Raw genomic sequence first — 19,890 nt, forward strand, 5'->3', positions numbered from 1 at the left:
ATTTCTCTGACTGTAAATGCCCTTTTGTCAAATTTGGCTCCTGTAACCATTAGTCCATTTCTTTATTAACTTTCTTGAATGCTTGTAGCCAGCTAGGTTTACCAAACTTATACTGCATGTACTTGCTTTTACTAGTAAACATGTAATGAATATAACCCCATTAATTTCTGGAGACCATGGCTAATGTTCCAAGGTCTATTTTAGTTCATTTTTATGACAGACCTGTAAACCTATTAAGCAATTTTCATCGAACTAAATGTGCCATGTGTGCTGCACCTGGTTATGCATAAGAAACCCTGTTGTTTTCCATTGACATTGACCTGTTTTTTCAAGGTCATTTACTTTTTAAACATGCATTCCTTTGCTGCTGTGCTTATGGCCGAGGGTGTTCAGTGCATTGCAAAGTATTTTTTTTTGCAAAATAGCATTTCTGTTATTTTAACAGCGTGCGATAAAACCTGACTAATTTGCTCTGGTGTTCATTTAGTCTTTTTTAAATCCCAGAATTAGTGCGTTGTTGCTTGTTGGAACACAAAAGTGATCAGTTTCACGCCAAGGTAGATCCAAGCATTAGGCATCTTCAAGGCATTTTATTGGTGAACACTTTAATAGATTACCACAGGTTTTTCTTCACACTGTATCTTCGGTTTACAGTTTGTCAAATTACAGTTATACATAGATGTAGCCTTTGAAGCATCCAGTGTTTTGTGCTCTTATCTTTCCGCGCTACAAATGTGTTTCACAATCAAAGGTTAAAGCTTTTTGAGTCATTAAAACTGCTGTCAGTTAAATTTCATTTTATTTGCTTTTAATGCTTTGTTTTGTTAAAATACTGGTATACTTTTTTCAAACTTATGTGTTCATTTGTTTATTGGATTTCTTTAACAATATGGCTTACATTTTAAGATGTATGGAGAAAAAATACAGAGGACAGAGAAAAATTATATGCAGTATTTTCACAAAGTTTGGTCTGTAAAAATAATACATATACATTTTCAGAACCACATAAAGGCCTTAAAACAATAATTTTGATGCCAGCACTGACATTTTTCTTAGAAGAAATTAATCAACTCCACAAACACCTAGCTTTCAAGAGGCCCAATAATCGGTCAGAATCATTAAAAAAAAATGTGTCAAGGGAAAAACCTGAACTTTTAAAATGCGAAATACAATATTTACTTCTTTGGTCAGATTAGAACAACTACATGTACATATGAGTCATGTTTTATAAGCTGTTATAAACAAAGTGAACAAATGAGGAATAAAATCTCTTTTTGATTTCCAATTATCTTTTGAGAAGATTTCCAAAATGGCAAAGTTTCGTTTGGCAGGTGGAACATGAGAAATTCTTTATGTTTTTCATTTTCAACATTTAAAAGATTTATGTGTGAATTTATGAAATAATATAAATTCAGACATTTACATTCAGGAATACATTCATGCTTACCCTGCTATTTTTAAAAAAGGGTAAATTTGTTGAAAATTGGTAGAACAGTGAAAATAACCTTTTCTGTAGTGTGTCACGTTTTCTGTATTACATGTGATGATTGTAAAGCAAAGAGGTACATGCAGTTCACATGTACTTAATAACTTAATAAAAGGTGATGAATGTCCATTATTGCTAATTTCTGTGTGCATGCAGAATTGCATTTGGGCATTTCGAGCTTTCAAATTGTGAAAGATTTGATTTGTAAATATCATTTTCATTCTGCTTTGTCATTCCTCAAAGTTATTGCGGGAGCCAATGTCAAAACACAGGCTAAATTTAACCAATGAAATCATTTGCAATATAAAACCGTACTACGTAAAAAAAAGTGGTATGGAGTTTCGTGCCAGAAGAGATTGAAGAAAAGTGGACAATTCCGACATGGATTGTGTCTAAAGGATATATTAGTTTGTGACAGGCATCAAAGACCATTGTTGAACAGCTCTTTATTCTTGTGTTCTTTATTAATGGTAATCTAATGTTATGGGGATAAATTGCAGACATTCACTCCTGATCATGTAGTATGTGCTGAGAGACTTGAGTGAGTAGGGCCAGCTCCTGTGTTCACAAACACTGCAGGCTAGCAGCAGATAATGATATGTTTTCACAAGGCTTGGAACCGCCTGATTTAGGCATTGAATAATCACATCCATTTATAATTACTCCTATCTCCTATCCAGTTATAATTACTCCTATCTCCTATCCAGTTATAATTACTCCTATCTCCTATCCAGTTATAATTACTCCTATCCAGGTTTGAATCAGTATCTACAATACACAGGTAATCGATGTGAACATGATCTTCATAAAGTTTTATTTACTTGTCAACATCTGATGTATCTGAAGTGAAACATACATTTTAAGTGGAATAACTGAGAACAGAGAAATGCTGTACAAATAAGGGCATGGTACCTTCAGTAATTATTGATGTTAACAAGAACCTGGTCCGTGGCTTTTAGTGAACTTTATGCCCACTATACCCCACAGGAAACGTAAGCAAGTGTCGGCGCATGTTAATCCTTGACCATTACCAGCCAGGAAGAAACTCGAATCCCTGACCAGCCCTGAAATGATCGAGCCACCCTCCAGAGAGTCGAGTCGTAGTTGGTTGACCACTCTGAAAATGTCACAACCGTGAAAGGTGACGCCTTTTGGGAGTGGAAATTTGGCCATGCCCCAGATACAAATTATCACCCTTGTTCATTTGAATGAGACATTTCAAGTGGTGACCCATGCCAGTGATATGTATCAGCTCTGAAAAGTACATGGTTGTGCTTCAGTTTTGTCAACTTGTCTTTAGACACATGTTAGAAAGTGTAGTATTTTAGGTTTGTTTGTTTTTAATACTCTTTGCTTTGGTGGTAGTATCATTATTAACAATAAAACAGATCACATGGGTTGACTTTTCGTGGCTGGTCTGGAGCTTTTTTGATTAATTCACAAAGGAAAAGAATTATATACATGTATTTTATATGTATTTCGTTTATGTGAAAGGATGTTTGTTCATACTTTTTTTTAAAATAAGTTGACAAATTAAGTCAAGTTAATCGTATTTATATTTTTACATTTGTATGTACATGTACATAGCTCTTTGCATGCGCAGTTGGCTGCGAAAACCTACCTTGTTATTTAGACCACCATGTATAATTGGCTAATTGCTTGCTCATTTGCGCGGTGTCTGTCATAAGAAGTTATTAGCCTATCAGCCACCAACAGCTAAGTTTGAACACCTGGCAAACCTAATGGACGAAAGGTGACAGGTCCTAGATTGGCGGGGTTCGGGCGTGTCAGAAGGGCTGTGGGTAAGCCTTGCTGTGTTCGTGAGAATGAGCCGTAAATTCTTCCCCTACCTTTAATCAGCGTGGAGAGCCAACCTAAAGGATTGGCTTGTTCAACCCATGTTCTGTAATGAGATGGCATGTCAAGTCAAAGCCCAGGAGAGACGGGCACTTCAGTGGCTGCTTTTAGATATATAGAATCTGGAATTGCAAGCTTAGAACATGTGGAAACTTTTCTGTGGCTATATACATTTAGATAAGTGTAGGGAATAATATTTATATATATTTTTTATTTGATTGATATTTGACTTTTTCTGATAGCCGTCAGGATTTATTTGTGGTTTAATTGAAACAGTGCCTAGGCTGAAGACACGAAGAATAGAAATTATAACACTTTTTGGCAGAATTAAGACTATTATCTTAAGTCTAAAGAATTTTAGACTGCAAGGGGATTGTTTAATTGGTTAGGCTGGAGATGCTTGTCTTTCCTATGCACACAGAAGGCATTAATTCCTTGGCCTGGTGGTTCGTAATAGTGTGCGAGAGCAGCATAATGACCCAGGAGGCTCTCACCAATTTGCCACTGCTGTCAGTTCAAGTCTTGCTCATGCTGACTTCCTCTCCAGTTGTGTGTGGGAAGGTCTTCCAAACAAAGTGCAGATGGTCATGGGTTCCCTGTGAGCTCTGACAAGTTTCCTCCCATCTTAATCGTGAAAATACTGGCTGCCATTGTATATGTGAAATATTTATTTATTTATTTTTTTATTTGATTGGTCTTTTACGCCGTACTCAAGAATATTTCACTTATACGACGGTGGCCAGCATTATGGTGGGAGGAAACCGGGCAGAGCCCGAGGGAAACCCACGACCATCCGCAGGTTGCTGGCAGACCTTCCCACGTACGTATGTGAAATAGTCTTGAGTACATAAAACACCAACCAGATAGTAAAAGAAAGAAATAAATAGAAAGTTCCTGTGGACCAGACACACATTGGAGAGGAAATTTCCTGGATTCCCTGCGAGTATAAATAAGGAATGAAAATATACAGTGAATATACCGCTTTAACATCAGTCGTTCAGTCAGTCTGTCAGGCAGTCCCTGAGAATGATTCAAAGAAAATCTCTTACCTTTGATTTCCTACAAATAGATATACATTCAAGGTAGGAAAAAATAAGGCTGAAATCTGATGACATAAGAACTTCTATCTGGGAACCTTTCAATAAAAAAGTGGAAAAGTTTTTCATATGTTGCAGTGGTTTTTATTATGATATGGTCTATGTAAGCAGAGACATAGCTACTTGTAGGAATATGATCTGGATAATACACCCACAGTATAAAGTATACTGACATGAATATGGTATGAATGCAGCTAACAGTATGAAAAGGGATTTACATTTGCATGTATAAGTTAATAATCACTGTAGAATTTATTTATTTATTTGATACTCAAGAATATTTCACTTATACGACGGCGGCCAGTATTTTGGTGGGTGGAAACCGTGCTCGGGGAAACCCACGACCATCCGCAAGTTGCTGGCAGACCTTTCCACGTATGGCCGGAGAGGAAGCCAGTATGAGCTGGACTTGAACTCACAGCAACCGCATTGTTGAGAGGCTTCTAGGTCACTACGCTGCGCTAGCGTGCTAACTGACTGAGGCCCCATCACTGTAGAAGGTGAGGAATGACATGCCACTGGCTGCAGTGAGAGAATCGGTATGTATTGTATGCTCTGTATGTACTCTTCAAGTCCAGCTCTGGCCATACGTTTGAAGGTCTGTCAGCAACCTGCGGATGTTCGTAGGTTTCCCATGAGCTCTGCCACGTTTCCCCACACTATAATGCTAGATGCCGTCTTACAAGTGAAGTATTTTTTGAGTACGGCGTAAAACACAAATGATGGTATTTTTAATTGTGTCGCTAATACATTGCGTATGAGTGAAAAACACACAGTCAGTAAATACATCGTTTAATACTGTTTTAAAAAATTTTTCAGTTCAGTATATAGCCATGGCTAACTGTTTGTTAATGTTTGTTAATTGTTAAAAATTGTTTTATTTCACCTTCAGAGGTCAGATCGAACTATTTTCATTATTTTCTTGATTCATCTAGTCATGTAAATAATTGTTTTTGCCAGTTGCCTCATTACATTAATTAATGCAAACATTTAATTGTATTTACAAAATAAGCTTGCAAGATACAAGTTCTAATTAATAAGGATTAATTTATAAGGTTTTAGTATGAATTAATTAAATTAAAAGAAGTAAGACGGTGATTTATGTGCGACCACGCTACATGTACATTTTTTTTTTTTTTTGATTGGTGTTTTATGCCGTACTCAAGAATATTTCACTTATACGACCGTGACCAGCATTATGGAGGAAAGAAACCGGCCAGAGACCCGGGGGAAACCCACGACCATCCGCAGGTTGCTGGCAGGCCTTCCCACGTACATGTACATGCATGTACATTTAAATATATATGTACATGTATGCAGTGAAGGAATTTGTAATTCAAGAGTAATTAACTTTAGAAGAATTTGAATTATGTTACCAAATTATGAAAACAAACATTGAAGAATAAAGGGTGTCATGATGCAAAAAGAAAATCTTGGGAATATTGAAGTGCAGTTATAGAATTATACTCACCTACATGTAGTTTTATATCTGTAGACTTGCATGTAAAGTAGAGATTGGTAGACAGACTTAATTACGTGGTGAAAATGGAGCTGTAGCAGACTTTAGATGTAGACATGAAACATTTACAGAGTAAATTCTTCTGAATGAAGCTTCAGACTCACAAGTCCTCTTTTCAGAGACGTTCTTGATGATCAAGTCTAATCAATGGACGACTGTAAATAGACCGACGTTCGTGGTATAATCAGAAGACGTCCCGTTTATTACAGCAGACTCAAGTCAAGTCGTCTGATTGGATGAATATTGGAGTCGGTGACCCTATACATGTCTCTTTCTAAGGTCATTGGAAGTTGGTTCAGTTCCTGAGAGCTCGAGCATTGATCATGTTGGCTATGCGGAAACATTGGAGAGTTCCTACTGGGCTGTAGATATGTAGTCAGGATGCCCGCGCACAACAGCTATTGATTTCAGCAAACGGCGAAGGCTCTGCCTTAAGTTATGCTAACGAGGCTTGCCTCAAAACGGATTTCAGGCTGTATATAGTCTTGTAATGTTACTGAGTTTTGCCACCAGCAGATTTACCCCTATTAATGGGACTTGGATATTGAGCACTGGGCACTTTGTTTTTTCCTTATTTTTTTTTTTTTTTTATGTCATCCAACGTTTTGATCTTCTTAGAATAAAAACTCATTATAAGTCATTGATTTATGGCAAATACACATGGTCCTACTCTCTTTTAGACCTGCTTCTGGCAGGATTTTAAGGGGTTACAATATATGCTTGAATCTGGTTGAGTTTCCATTCTATATGGTTGCTTGTGGGTTTTATGCCATAGAGTATGAGTTATTGACACTGATAATATGCTATCTCTGTGAAAGCAATAAAAATGAATCTGTTTATCAGAGGAGACATCTTCATACACTTGGGCGGCATTGATACTGCATTTAGATATCCTCCACAAATAGTGGCCCTATTATCGTTGGGATAATAATGGCTTAGGGACCATGGTATTAGCTGTCTTGCTCTAGGCCAATGTGTTGGAGAGTATACATCATCCCAAGCCTTCTGATGGTCAAGGGAGATAAAAACAGAATGTCTGGGAGTCGCTCTTGAAGGGTGGACAGATGTGTCCTCGTTTGCTGCTTGCCTGCCTTGGTATGGCGGCCATTAGTGGTATGCAGCTGTCTTGTCTCTGGGTCATTCAGCCCAAGAGACGGCTCCATTGAGATTCAGGATCTGGAATTTAACTGGTTGGGGACTTAATCAATAGTTGTAGTCTGATAGCTGGAAGACACTGGCAAGGGCCAAACGTGCAGTCTGTGGATCTGATGTCGGTAATGTTACCGGCAAACCTAAAGTATATATGTTCATGTACAGTGGAGAACTTACACATTCTGTGTCCTGATGGATGGTTGAGCAAGATCTGTGAGATGTAGAGGGAGAAATGGTACAAGACTTATTCCACGTGTTAGCACGCTGTTATTACTGTTGGATGTCCAACGTTGGATTACCAGAACGCGAAGGGTGTCTGCACTCAGCCAGCAACCAGTCAAGGAATTCCTATCCTGCTTGGATAGCCGTAGACTGAAGCTGTGATGGTGTCCATGTGATGCTATGGGTCACCTGAAGGTGTCTGAGAGCCAAGGAATACTCAATGTCTGAAGCAATATGCAGATATTGTAAAGGTACAGTATCTTAATTTAGATTAAGTTATTATGCAGATAGTATCCAGGAACACCACCTGAGGATACTCAACGTCTGAGATAGATGCAAATGTTGTGAAGGTACGGTATCGAGAAATTGAATTGTTGTGCATTTTGTATCCGTGAAAAACACCTGATTGTCTGAGATATATTACCTAATTGGTGCTTGTATTAAATATACCGTACATATAGCTAGGTACTGTAAAGGTTCATTATTGTGATATTTAACTGTTATTAACATGGTATCCATGAAAGTCACGCAGGGATACCGAATGATACAGTATATCCATGAGAAACACGTGAGGATACTAAATGTTTGAGATAAGATACAGATTTTTGGAAGTGTATGGTGTCTCACTTATGGGCTGGATTTGAACTCAGAGCGACCGCATCTGTGAGTGGCTCCTGGGTCGTTATGCTGCACTAGTGTGCTAACCAACTGAGCCACGGAGGCCACCGTTTGTCCGTGGTGTGTGCTATTACCTAATTGCTGCTTGTATTAAATATACCATACATATAGTTAGAGTATAGGCTGTGGTTGTGATTGTAATTAATGCTGTCTGCTTTAAAGGTTAAGCCAGCTTAGTGCTAATGTTTGACAGCTATCTCTGTAACTCTATACCAGCTGATTAATCAAGAATGGATTATAGCTCTAATCTCTTTAAAGCTAAGCTGCATTATGACGATACGATTAATAAATTTATCATTTACACGTTTGGACGAACGCACCATTAAACCCACTCAACAAGGGCACAGTCTGATGTTCATGGTAGCCTTATTTTTGAAAATACAAATGTATTTTCAGATATCAGGGACCAGTTACACAAAGACATTTCTGACTTTATATTAAGTCATAATTTAAAATGTTGTCACAATGCTAAGTTTTTGGTTTTAGAAGTTAGAATTTTTCACTCATTCATCCTAAGATAACACTGATGAGGTGGTCACACTTTCAAATTACAGGGCTTGAAAATAAGCTCTAAAACCATGATGAGGTGGTCACTCTTTCAAATTACAGGGCTTGAAAATAAGCTCTAAAACCATGATGAGGTGGTCACTCTTTCAAATTACAGGGCTTGAAAATAAGCTCTAAAACCATGATGAGGTGGTCACTCTTTCAAATTACAGGGCTTGAAAATAAGCTCTAAAACCATGATGAGGTGGTCACTCTTTCAAATTACAGGGCTTGAAAATAAGCTCTAAAACCGTGATGAGGGGGTCACTCTTTCAAATTACAGGGCTTGAAAATAAGCTCTAAAACCATGATGAGGTGGTCAAACTTTCAAATTACAGGGCTTGAAAATAAGCTCTAAAACCATGATGAGGTGGCCAAATTTCAAATTACAGGGCTTGAAAATAAGCTCTAAAACCATGATGAGGTGGCCAAACTTTCAAATTACAGGGCTTGAAAATAAGATCTAAAACCATGTTTCAAATTGTGACTAAAGTCAAAACTGGCTTTGTGGAATAACCTCCAGATGTACAGTGTTAACTTTACAATATGACCATTACCTGAGTCCACCCGAAATGTGCAGGTATATGTTTACATACACATGTATTGTTGCTAATACGCAGATGTTCTGCTGTTTGTTAGTAATGGACCCTTCTTTTACGAGAAGACACTATATATGTACGCACACCTGACTCCTTGTCATATATGACTGAAAAATTGTTAAGGACAATGTGAAAACCAAATGTGAAAACCAAAGCCTACATTCATACATATTGTGTTATAGCACTACGTATCTACCTGTAAGAAAACGGCTATAAAACAGAATTTGGAAAGTATATTTTATTCTTGATTTATTTCATAAGGCTTGTACATGTACATGTGTGTGTGGCATAGATAACAGTTTGTTGTCTTACATTGGCAGTGGTGCATATATTTAATTTATTCAGTGAAACTGATTTATGTCTACAGTGTATATACTCTTTAGAAATTTAAAGCCAGGATAATTCCAGGGAAGCTCTGTGATCGGTAAAATTTCATAAAACTTAATTATAACTTGCTTTATCATCATGGGGTGAAATACTGTGTAGTCATCAATATAGTCTGCCATCACGCAAAACTGCAGTATTTCAGTTAGCTAAAGTGTCAGAGAATTCAGGCTCATCAAAGTGTTTTATGGACTCTATAATTACACTGCATTATTAAATCACATTATTAAATTAAATTATGACTGCCTTCATATAACATTACCATATTTATCAGAGGAATATGTAGAGTTTAAAAGAGTTACGTCATGCAGTGGTAATGCAGGATCCAACCACGTTTGCTTCTTTTACTCGGTAATTAAGCAAAACCTCATGTCAATTTAGAGGTGAGCTCTTCTCGAGATCAAAGGGAATTGTAAATTGCATCTACTGAGTGTGTTTCATCATTGTGGCGGGTTCCTTTGTCTAGAGGGTTTGGGTGGATCATTATGTTCTGTACCAGCCTACACACTGCCTGCACATGTATTTCTATTACAAGGAGTTCCTTCATAATATATTCTTACTTCTCTATGCTAAATGACCCGAAATTTTGTCTCAAAAAGGTCATTTTTAGAGGTAAATAAATGTTATTAAATATTTCTTTAGATGCAGAAACTTACTTTTTTCCAGTAGTTTATCATCTTACGTTCCAAAAAGACCTCAAGAAAGACCTTTCTAAATTAATAAGATTCTTAGAATCAGGCTAAATGTGCAACTTCGTCCTTTACCATATACATACATATATCGTATACGCATATATATATATATATATATATATATATATATATATATATATATATATGTGTGTGTATAGGAAGTCTTGATGAAATTTCCAGGTTGGAACTTTCAAGCTCATTTGTACAGGAATAATTCTTGTGATTCATTATAGGCCTCAAATTCATGAAACTCTCGATTTAGAAAGCTGTACATCACACAGATACATTCAGGATATCAAAAATCACAAAAGCAGTCTGTTTTTGTTCTTTGAATGTTCCACCTGAAACATCCGATCCAGTGTAGAATTATGAAATTTGAATTACATAATATTAAAATTCTTCGGGATAACAAGGTAACAAGATGGTTTTATAAGAGGCCCTAATTTTTAAATGTACACTTGTAAAATTTTAAAAAAATTTTTCTGTAATATATGGATCAAAACAGTAAAATTTTGAGTGCATGGTTCATATTTTGTGGTAATTATACAATATTTTTTTGAAGTTTGAGCACTTTGTTGTGCCAAGAGGAAAATGGCTGTGTGAAACAGGCCAGAAATGTTAGGTTCACTGTCCCCATAAAAGCTGTAGGGCCGTTCTTACTGCCTTAATTCCTTAATTCTTCAACCTTTTCAACCAGCCTCTTCAATCAATATTTTGAAACATTCTAAGAGAATTATGGAGTGTAGAGAAATAATTTACACAGTTTTTGAAGCTTGCATCATGAGTGTCTCGAGCGAATCCTTTGTAGCGTTATTTTCATAATAAATATTTGCTTAAATTCCACTGAAAAATTGCTTTGTTGTTGAAAAGGTTGAAGATTTATCAGTATATATGTTAGCCAGGATTTAGCGAGATTTCAGATAGAGCTACATTGCTGATATAACTGGCAATTCAACCAGTCAAGAAATCAATTAGTTTTAATTTAACTCTCGCAAATCAACTCGGTCAAGTGAATATGTGATAATGCAGGGGCATGTGTTCACCATCGTTTAAATAACATGTACATGTACATGGGGATAGGCTGATAGTTTTGTGAAGCTTGTGTTATCGTACATGGACAGACTGTTTTTTTCTTAGTCAAGCTGTGTGTACACAAAACCAGTTGGTGATTATTACGAAGGCCTGCCATTATGGGTAATAAATTGGATGGATATCAGACACACTAGGCTCTCCCTTTAAGCAAGGAATCTTTGCTGCTGTATAATTGATTGTTTAATTGATTATAACAGATATTTATTGATACATATTCATTCCATTGATCATGCTGGCTTCCTCTCCGGCTGTACATGGGAAGGTCTGCCAGCAACGTGCGGATGGTCGTGGGTTTCCCCCGGACTCCTCCAACCATAATGCTGGCCGCCGTCGCATACGTGAATTCTTCTTGAGTACGGCGTAAATCACCAATCAAATAAATAAATAAATAAATAATAAAAAAAAAATAAATCATTTCATTGATAAAGGATGCTTGTACTGCTCAGAAATGTTTTGCACAGTCGTGTGTATTGATAATCATTGAACTCAGTGGGCTAAAGCATCGTTCTGGCTGAAACCAGTTGGCTCTAAACCAGTGAAGCTGCGGTTCAAATCCAACTATGGCTGGTTTCACTGCTGCTAAGCTTAAGTTGCTATTTTGGCAGTTATGTGACAAAAATTAAAGATCAGTGTTTTACTCCCAGCCATGAGTAACTGACTGTCACCATATAAGTGGAAATTTTCAAAGAAGGGATATATATTACATTTATTTACCGTGTATGTTTTATGTATTTTCAGCCATCAGTTGGAGGTAGAATTTGACGACAACCAGACGACGCGACGGAACAAGAAAAGACATTATCTTAGTAATGTTATCACGTGAGTGTAAATTTATACCCGTGTGTATTGTGACTGCGGATGACTTGTTGTTACGATGTAGTCATTAAAGGGAGATAGTCATTACTTGCCTAATTTACCATAAACGTGCAAAATTTTTTTGAGTTTTTATAGAATTTAACATTTTAAACCCTATTTGATTCCATTATTTTGCATGTTATTGAGCATTGCCCAAAAACCGTTTCCAAGTTTATCTCTTCGGTTAATACGAACTTCAGTTATACTGTACCAGTTAGAGGCTGCTAAACCTCTCCTTCCCACTTCACGGCCTGCATATGCGCTGCATGTTTTTTCATATTATCCTGAAAATCATAGCCAAAGTTGACTGAGTTTATTGACAATAATAGTGTTTCTTGCCTGTACTACATGCATGGGTATAATAAGATTTTATGAACCATTTCTGAAAGAAACAGCCTTTCTCAAGGAAGTATTAAAGTCAGCGGATCACCATTCAGTCTGCGTCAGACACCCAGTGTAATCCATTGCCCATGCATGAAGCTTATATATGTAGGTGTAGCAAGGAAAGGCATAACCTGGAGTGAGGTGCAGTGGGGTGGATTTTAATCTTATCAAACTCCCCAGCAGACCCTTCTCTCTCTCTCTCTGGCACACATATATCATTGCTTCATTTTCACTCTCTTTGGGCCTTAATTGGACCAGTTAGGACCCAGAATGATAACAATTGTGTTAACTTTCCATCCATCTTGGTTAGCATGCCACCCTCGTTACCAATTACCTGGGTAAACGGGACATTAAAGGTTTCATGGAATACAGACATGTGCCTATAAAATGACCATATCATTGTTTAATATGTCAGCCATCGCTGGCTATCATTGCATGTAGGTTACTGGATGTTTGTGGCAAACCGCTAGCTCATCGCTAGCACACTTTCAGCAAGCTTCTAAGATTTCACTCTAGAAATAGAACACATTAATAAAACATCATGGAGCTTTTTGTATGCACAGTGTGGGAGAGAAATAATTTAGAAATTTACACAGGGACAAATGTTTAAGCACTGTGGATGACTGACATATTAACGCTTCGTTGGTAATGATGTTTTATTGAAGGCATTATGCTTTGACTACATTCTTTATCATGCTCATGTAGCTGAATCTTGTTCAACATTAATGCTCAAGACTGAAGAACTTTTCACGACAAGACTGTAGTTACCATGACTACCAGGTAAAAAGCAGCATGACTGGCATAAAGTGGTTGCTAAGGTCACTGCTGGTGTGACTGTTACATGTGGTTGATGTGCACACAAGAAGGTTTTAATATAAAGGTTGTGGAGTTTAACTCTGTGCTGACAAATGTGCTAGCAAATGCACTGTATAGCATAATGGAAAAGCATAGATACTCCGGAAAATTTGAGAAATCACATATTTTTTGACTTTTTAATATTTCAACAAAATTGTATTTGTCATCTTCTGAAGATTGTTAATTTGAAGATTTTTGATTACACATTTTCTTTCAGCTTTAGATTACACATTTCCTGACTGGAAATAAGGCCAAAATACCCAAAATAAGCCACCCAAAAGCTTAACAACTTCCACTTCTATACTTCTTCAACCTTTTCGTATATTTGAAAGGTGTTTATTCAAACATTATTTGGTGTAGACTGTTAAAAATTTACACTTTTTGTGAAGGTCTGTAATTGACCAATTCAACCAGTGTAGTTTAGTGTTCAAAATCAACTTTAAAATATGCTTAAATTGCACTGAATATTGCTCTTTCTCTGCTCATACAGAGAAAAAGGTTGAGGAATTATGGTAAATTCAATGTGAATTTTAAAAAAATGTTCTCTTCGTCATCTGAATTTGATGAAATACATGTACCGACAAGAACAAAACCTTTGAGCCTTTGAATAACCTCTATCATTTCATCAAAAGTATTTTCATAAATTTTGAATATGCCCAATCTTGAAAATTGTGATTTGCATTGGTCAAAAGGGATCATTTACGACACCATTGTCCATTTTATGTGCTACAATAGGCTGACAGATCAAAGACTCCTTGTTGGTATACGTATCACTACATGGGATGTATAGTTATCAGGCTGTGTGGTACCCTATTGCTCAGGTCAATCCAGCAGTTTCAAGTAATGCACCAGACCACTGATTGCCCCTGTACATATAGTTTCTTCTCAACTGTGACTAATGACTGTCTGGCATGCAAACCTTTGATGTTCTGAAGTCAGAGTAGCCTACTTTATAGGGCCTGTATTATAACTGGTTGTCTTGTTATGCCCAAGGGAAGGCCTGGTGTGTCGGCCATATTGAGGGTTTAATCCAGACAGTCGGGAATGTCTTGTTCTTTATGTTCATGTACATGTAATGTGAGTTACATACCATGTGCATGAATATATACAGTGTAAATACATACTTTCTCGTGGGAAGGTCTGCAGCAGCCTGTGTATGGTCGTGGGTTTTCATTGGCATCTGCTCAGTTTCCTCCCACCATAATGCAGGTCGCCATCGTATATATTCATCGTATAAGTGAAATATTCTTTAGTAAGACGTAAAACACCAGTCAAATAAATAAATAAATAAATACTTTCTTGGGGTACAATTACAGATCATCCCTGTAGATTGATTCACCCTTATTCCTCAACCTTTTCAGCCGTCTCTGCAACCAATATTGTGAAACATTGTGAGAGAACTGGAAGAGGTATAGAAATAATATGCACAGATTTATGAAGCATGCATCTGTATAGTGATAAAAAGAAGTCATTTTTAGAATCATTTTTGTAGTAATCGTATGCATAAATTCCACTGAAAAGGTTGAAGATTTACAGTACATAGTTTTTTATGATGCAGAAGTCAAGTGCAATGGCTCCAATACAAACTCCATGTAAGACCATCATGAAACAGCTTCTTGTAGCAGAATGATTAAAGCGTGTTAGGTTAATGAAAAATGGGTCTGCATAAGGAATTCTAATGTTCTTATAACATCTGAAGCTAAGTATGATTAAAGTTCTAATGGCAATGCAAGAGTGATTTTTAGAAGCATTTGTGCAAACACAAACTAAAATTTAACTAGGTGAGATCAGATCAGGTAATGATCTAAATTTGGTCTTTGGTTTGATTAAAATTCTCTGAAGTCCCCATTGTGACATGTTTGTCCTGTTGAAGATAAGTTTTTTTTAGAATCCTCTTTGGAAAAGGCCACCTGTCATTCTTCCTCTAATGCTACGTGTGTTTTTTTTGTTAGAGAATTTTTTTTACCCTTTAATGTGTTTTCTGAATGGATGGCTAAATAGTATAAGAGAAATTTAAAGTGGTTCATTCAATTTAAAGCTGGAAAAGAATCAGTGCATTTTTTCAATTTTGTTTCTCACCTTCATCAAAGGGATGATGTGATGTTTTTTTTTATTATCCATTTATTTTAGAAAGGCATAAATTTTGCAAAAATAATACCTTTTAGAACCAAGGAAAATTGATATGGGTATTTACATATGATTCATTTCGAAGGCATGGTGACAGTTATTTCAAATTCTGTCTGCAGCCTCTTCTTTGTTCAAGATAAATATAGACTTATCTTTATAAGCATGTTGAATTGCACCTCTTTATATATAAAATATGTATGTAAGTGCCAAATGAGGTAATAATCTGAGGTACAGGAAGTGAAAATGCCATCATATTTTAAAGGTACATGTAATCTGTGTCCTTTAAAGGCAAAATGCCCTTTCCGTTAAGATATATTGGTACTGTGTAATGAGGAAATTCACAGGGGGCTATGACATTAATATCCTATGTAAGATTGTGTTTGTGAAAGCCAGACAAACAATGGCGGGGGATCATTGTCTGATAAATGGACATTTACGGTGCCAGGGTACATGTTCATTATAAACCAGTCTGAGAAGATTACTGGCAACCTTCCCCAGAAAACAAAATGATTGTATAAAGGGGGTATCCATTGAGTTGCTCCCAGTTGGTATAATGGAATATCCAGACTTATTTGGTTGGTGTTTAGAGTAGATTCTTCAGTTCAAGAAGATTTCCAGGCTCCCTGACTCAGCAATTGGTCCAAGCAGATCACTCCATTGAGCAATGAATTGATGTGTCCAAATCCAGATCCAGCTGGTTTGATTTGATCTGTAAACCTGGTAACTGTTATGTCATGAAAATATTCACGAGTACTGCGTAGAACAGTAGAAATCGTAGAAATCAAAAGAGGAATCAAAACACTAAAGAGTATAAAGAAAAGTCATTTGCAATCTTTGCAAATATATGTACAGTACATCACAACAGCAGCTTAGAAACTCAGACAGGGGGCCCCCGTGGCTTAGTCGGTTAGCGTGCTAGCGCAGCGTAGTGACCCAGAAGCCTCTCACCAATGCGGTCCCTCTGAGTTCAAGACCAGCTCATGCTGGCTTCCTCTCCGGCCGTATGTGGGAAGGTCTGCCAGCAACCTGCGGATGGTCGTGGGTTTCCTCCGGGCTCTGCCTGGTTTCCACCTACCATAATGCTGGCCGCCGTCGTATAAGTGAAATATTCTTGAGTATGGCGTAAAACACCAATCAAATAAATAAATAAATATAAACTCAAACAATCTTCAGGGCAAATATATATCACGTGGAGTAAGTTTTTACGTGTAGTAGCTGCCAGTGTATAAGTGAAATTTTTTTGAGTATGATGTTAACTAACTCCAAAAAAAAAAACTAAATTTGTAAAGTACTTGTAATTATAATATCCCAAACAATCTTTAAGTAAATTTTCAGAGAAACAGAAAGGTTTCGCTGAAGGAATATTTTCTGCAAAAATACATCCCATTTTATACAAAGAAAAAATGAAAATAGTCCCTTATAAGGTTGACCTCCTGAGGTCACAGACAGCACGAGTCTTCCCTAATGACCATGTCTGATATCTGGACCGACTAGAACCACATGCCATGCTCATTGCTGGTTGGTGGAACATCCAGCTACCATAGATCAGATTGTCTGATAGGAATCTTGCATCTGGTCAGCTGGTATGGGAATCATGACAATCTTTGGTGATGTGAAAAGACCTGAACTGACAGTTACCATTAATTTTCTGTGTCAGTTTGTGTGTGAGTAATGTTAAGCCTGAAACCCGTTGACCAATTTTGACCTAATAAGATAGCATTTTAAAAAATTAAAACATATGATGGAAATAAAGGTCTTTCTGGGGATATAATTGGCCACCACTAGAACCTGGTAATTATATTTTATAGACAAATATCACAATTGAATTTCCAGGGTCATACACAATGTGTCGCAGATTTAATATAGGGCCCCACCCCTGGTTTTGTGTATGTTTTTGACCTTGAATATCCTTGAACACAGAATAGATCTATTTGATTGACTTTTATACCACTGGCCTTTGCTTCATGCAGGTACCTAACAAACCTCGACACTGGCCCAAGTCTAAAACAGAGCAATTTACAGATGAAACCATACAGCCGTATTGATCAATAATGTTCAGTATTTTATTTATCTGAGTAACCCATTAATTACTAGCATGACTAGCATACATGTACATCCTGACATTTCTTGTTTGTAAGATAATGCTTAGTTCAAATTAAAAGCTGTTCAGACATAATATTTTCATAATTGTCCAACATATCCGTTTAAAAAAAAATACAAATCACTTCTATATCAGTCCAAAAGAGTGAGCCTCATGGTCCCATCAAAATTCCACTTGAATCAAATCGCTACCTGTATGCTGTGGATATTCAGTAAGCTTTGCAGGTGGTCGACAGTTTGTGAAGGTGTGTTTGTGCTCGTCTTTGTTTGAACTGTTAAAAGCCTTCGATGTGATAAGATAGCCCCACGGATGAGCAGATTAAGGGAGCGGGAGATCTATATGTCTCTCTGATGTTGTTGTTGGAGCAGCGTTTGATGTATTGTGTTTGGAATTCTATTAGACAGCCTCATCTAGGATCACATGTGCAGCGAACTTTTCCCCATTTCCTCAATAATAGCACTGTCTCGGATCACATCGCAAGGCATTACAAATGGCGAGGGAGAAAAAAAAATAGAATTGAAAAAAATTAATGGCAACAGGCTAATCTGAAAAACTGCTGGATGTTTTTTTTTTTTTTGGTATTTTTGTTAAAAACATAGCTGTGGTATAAAGGCATTAAGGGAATAACCATTAGGTTCTTTCCTTTCTAATCCGTTGTCCAGGTGATTCCAATTGACAGACCTAACATGAAAGAAATCTGGTTTATTCGAAGCTGTGGTACAAAAATTAGCAGATGTTTCAAACTCATTCTTTTCTCTTAAATGGATGTCTTTGATTTCGGTCATTACAATTCTTCCTTTATAATGCAGTAAGGGGCATAAATTTTGTCCTCGAAAATTGATTGTCTCATCTCGAGGAACGGACTACATGTACAAATGTATATTTCCTTCACTCTTTGAGCATGACTGATTCGAAACATGACTGAAGCATGACTGAATGCGCCTCATGGTATTTAAGAACTGCATGTCAGTTTTATTTGTGGAGGATGCCAGGATATAAAACCACAAACATTTGTCAAGCAACCAACAAATTTTGACATGTGTGATGATCATCTGGAGGTACACTTGCATGCTATATGTTTGAAAGACAAATTAATAGGTCATTTCAAGGAATGTAGGTTGTGTTTGGGGTATATAATTCCTGCACCATATGTGCTGGCAGTTGCGAGTCTGAGGCACATCCTACTCCTAAATTACAGGTAAAACCTCTCTGTGGGAACATTTTGCTAGGTAATGTAGTGTATAAGGTATAAGAATTCAGTTTTCAATACTTGTTTTCTTCTCACCAAAAGTTTTGGAGACGGATTTTATTTTGGGTGTTCTGGGCAAGACACTAAAATATCCCAAAATGGAATACAAATTTAATCGAAAATCCACCTTTTTAGTTTTTTATCTAAATGTTTTTTTTTATGATATTCAGGTTTTCAAAGCTTTCTGATCACATAAAATGTCTTTGTTATGAATAATTGCTGAGACAGTCCATATTTTCCACATATTTTTCAGTGGTATTTGAGTTTAATTTATGTTTTTATACCCTCCCCGGACATTTAGTAAAGATTCATTTGCTAGTGAAAAAAAATTGTAGTTGATGTGGCGAGTAAAGGTCATAAGCTATTACTTTCAGTGCTAAAATTTCCTGTTTTTCTAATAGGACATATCATGCCACTTGTATACCCACAAACTAAACCCAGCCGTAAGTGAGAAGGTCTGGCAGCAACCTGCGGATAGTCGTGGGTTTCCCCTGGGCCATGCCCGGCTTCCCCCCACCATAATGCTGGCCGCCTTCATATATTAAAGTGAAATATTCTCTCTTGAGTACTATGTAAAACACCTATCAAATAAATAAATCAAGCAAAACCTCTCCAGATACGTTTTTAATTTCAATACAAGTCTCAGAAACAGGCAAAATGAGTGAGTTGGTCCTGGATGAAATCTTAGGGCAAAGACAGTCAGATACCAGAATTGGCAGGCACAGTATAAGTATATTTGTATGTATATACACATGGCTTTTTAATAAGGAATGATCTGATTCTGGACAGACATACTCTGAGCTGCGAAGTAAATATCAATAATATAACAGTTAGCTGTAGGAGATTTGATTTGCCTTGGACTGGGCTTTGGCAGTTCTCAGCCAATCTCTTCAGCTCAATTCCATTAGAAATGCCAGTGGTGACAGCAAACCTAGAACCTGTGTCAGAATGTCTGACATTTATTAAAGCTCTTGAAATTCTGGCTGTATTTTTAA

The 19,890-nt window shown here is 36.9% G+C and overlaps 1 protein-coding gene across 2 annotated transcripts in view; it reads left to right on the top strand.

Annotated features, from left to right (window-relative positions):
* LOC135479055 (uncharacterized) overlaps nt 1-19,890 on the top strand; it is a 127,160-nt gene that overhangs the window by 55,358 nt on the left and 51,912 nt on the right. For both annotated transcript variants that reach the window (XM_064758772.1, XM_064758771.1), the window contains exon 6: nt 12,063-12,143. In XM_064758772.1, coding sequence (XP_064614842.1) covers nt 12,063-12,143 — 81 coding nt within the window. The remainder of the gene's footprint in view (nt 1-12,062; nt 12,144-19,890) is intronic.

This window comes from Liolophura sinensis, chromosome 12 (genome assembly GCF_032854445.1).
Source record: "Liolophura sinensis isolate JHLJ2023 chromosome 12, CUHK_Ljap_v2, whole genome shotgun sequence".
Classification (NCBI taxonomy): Eukaryota; Metazoa; Mollusca; class Polyplacophora; order Chitonida; family Chitonidae; genus Liolophura; species Liolophura sinensis.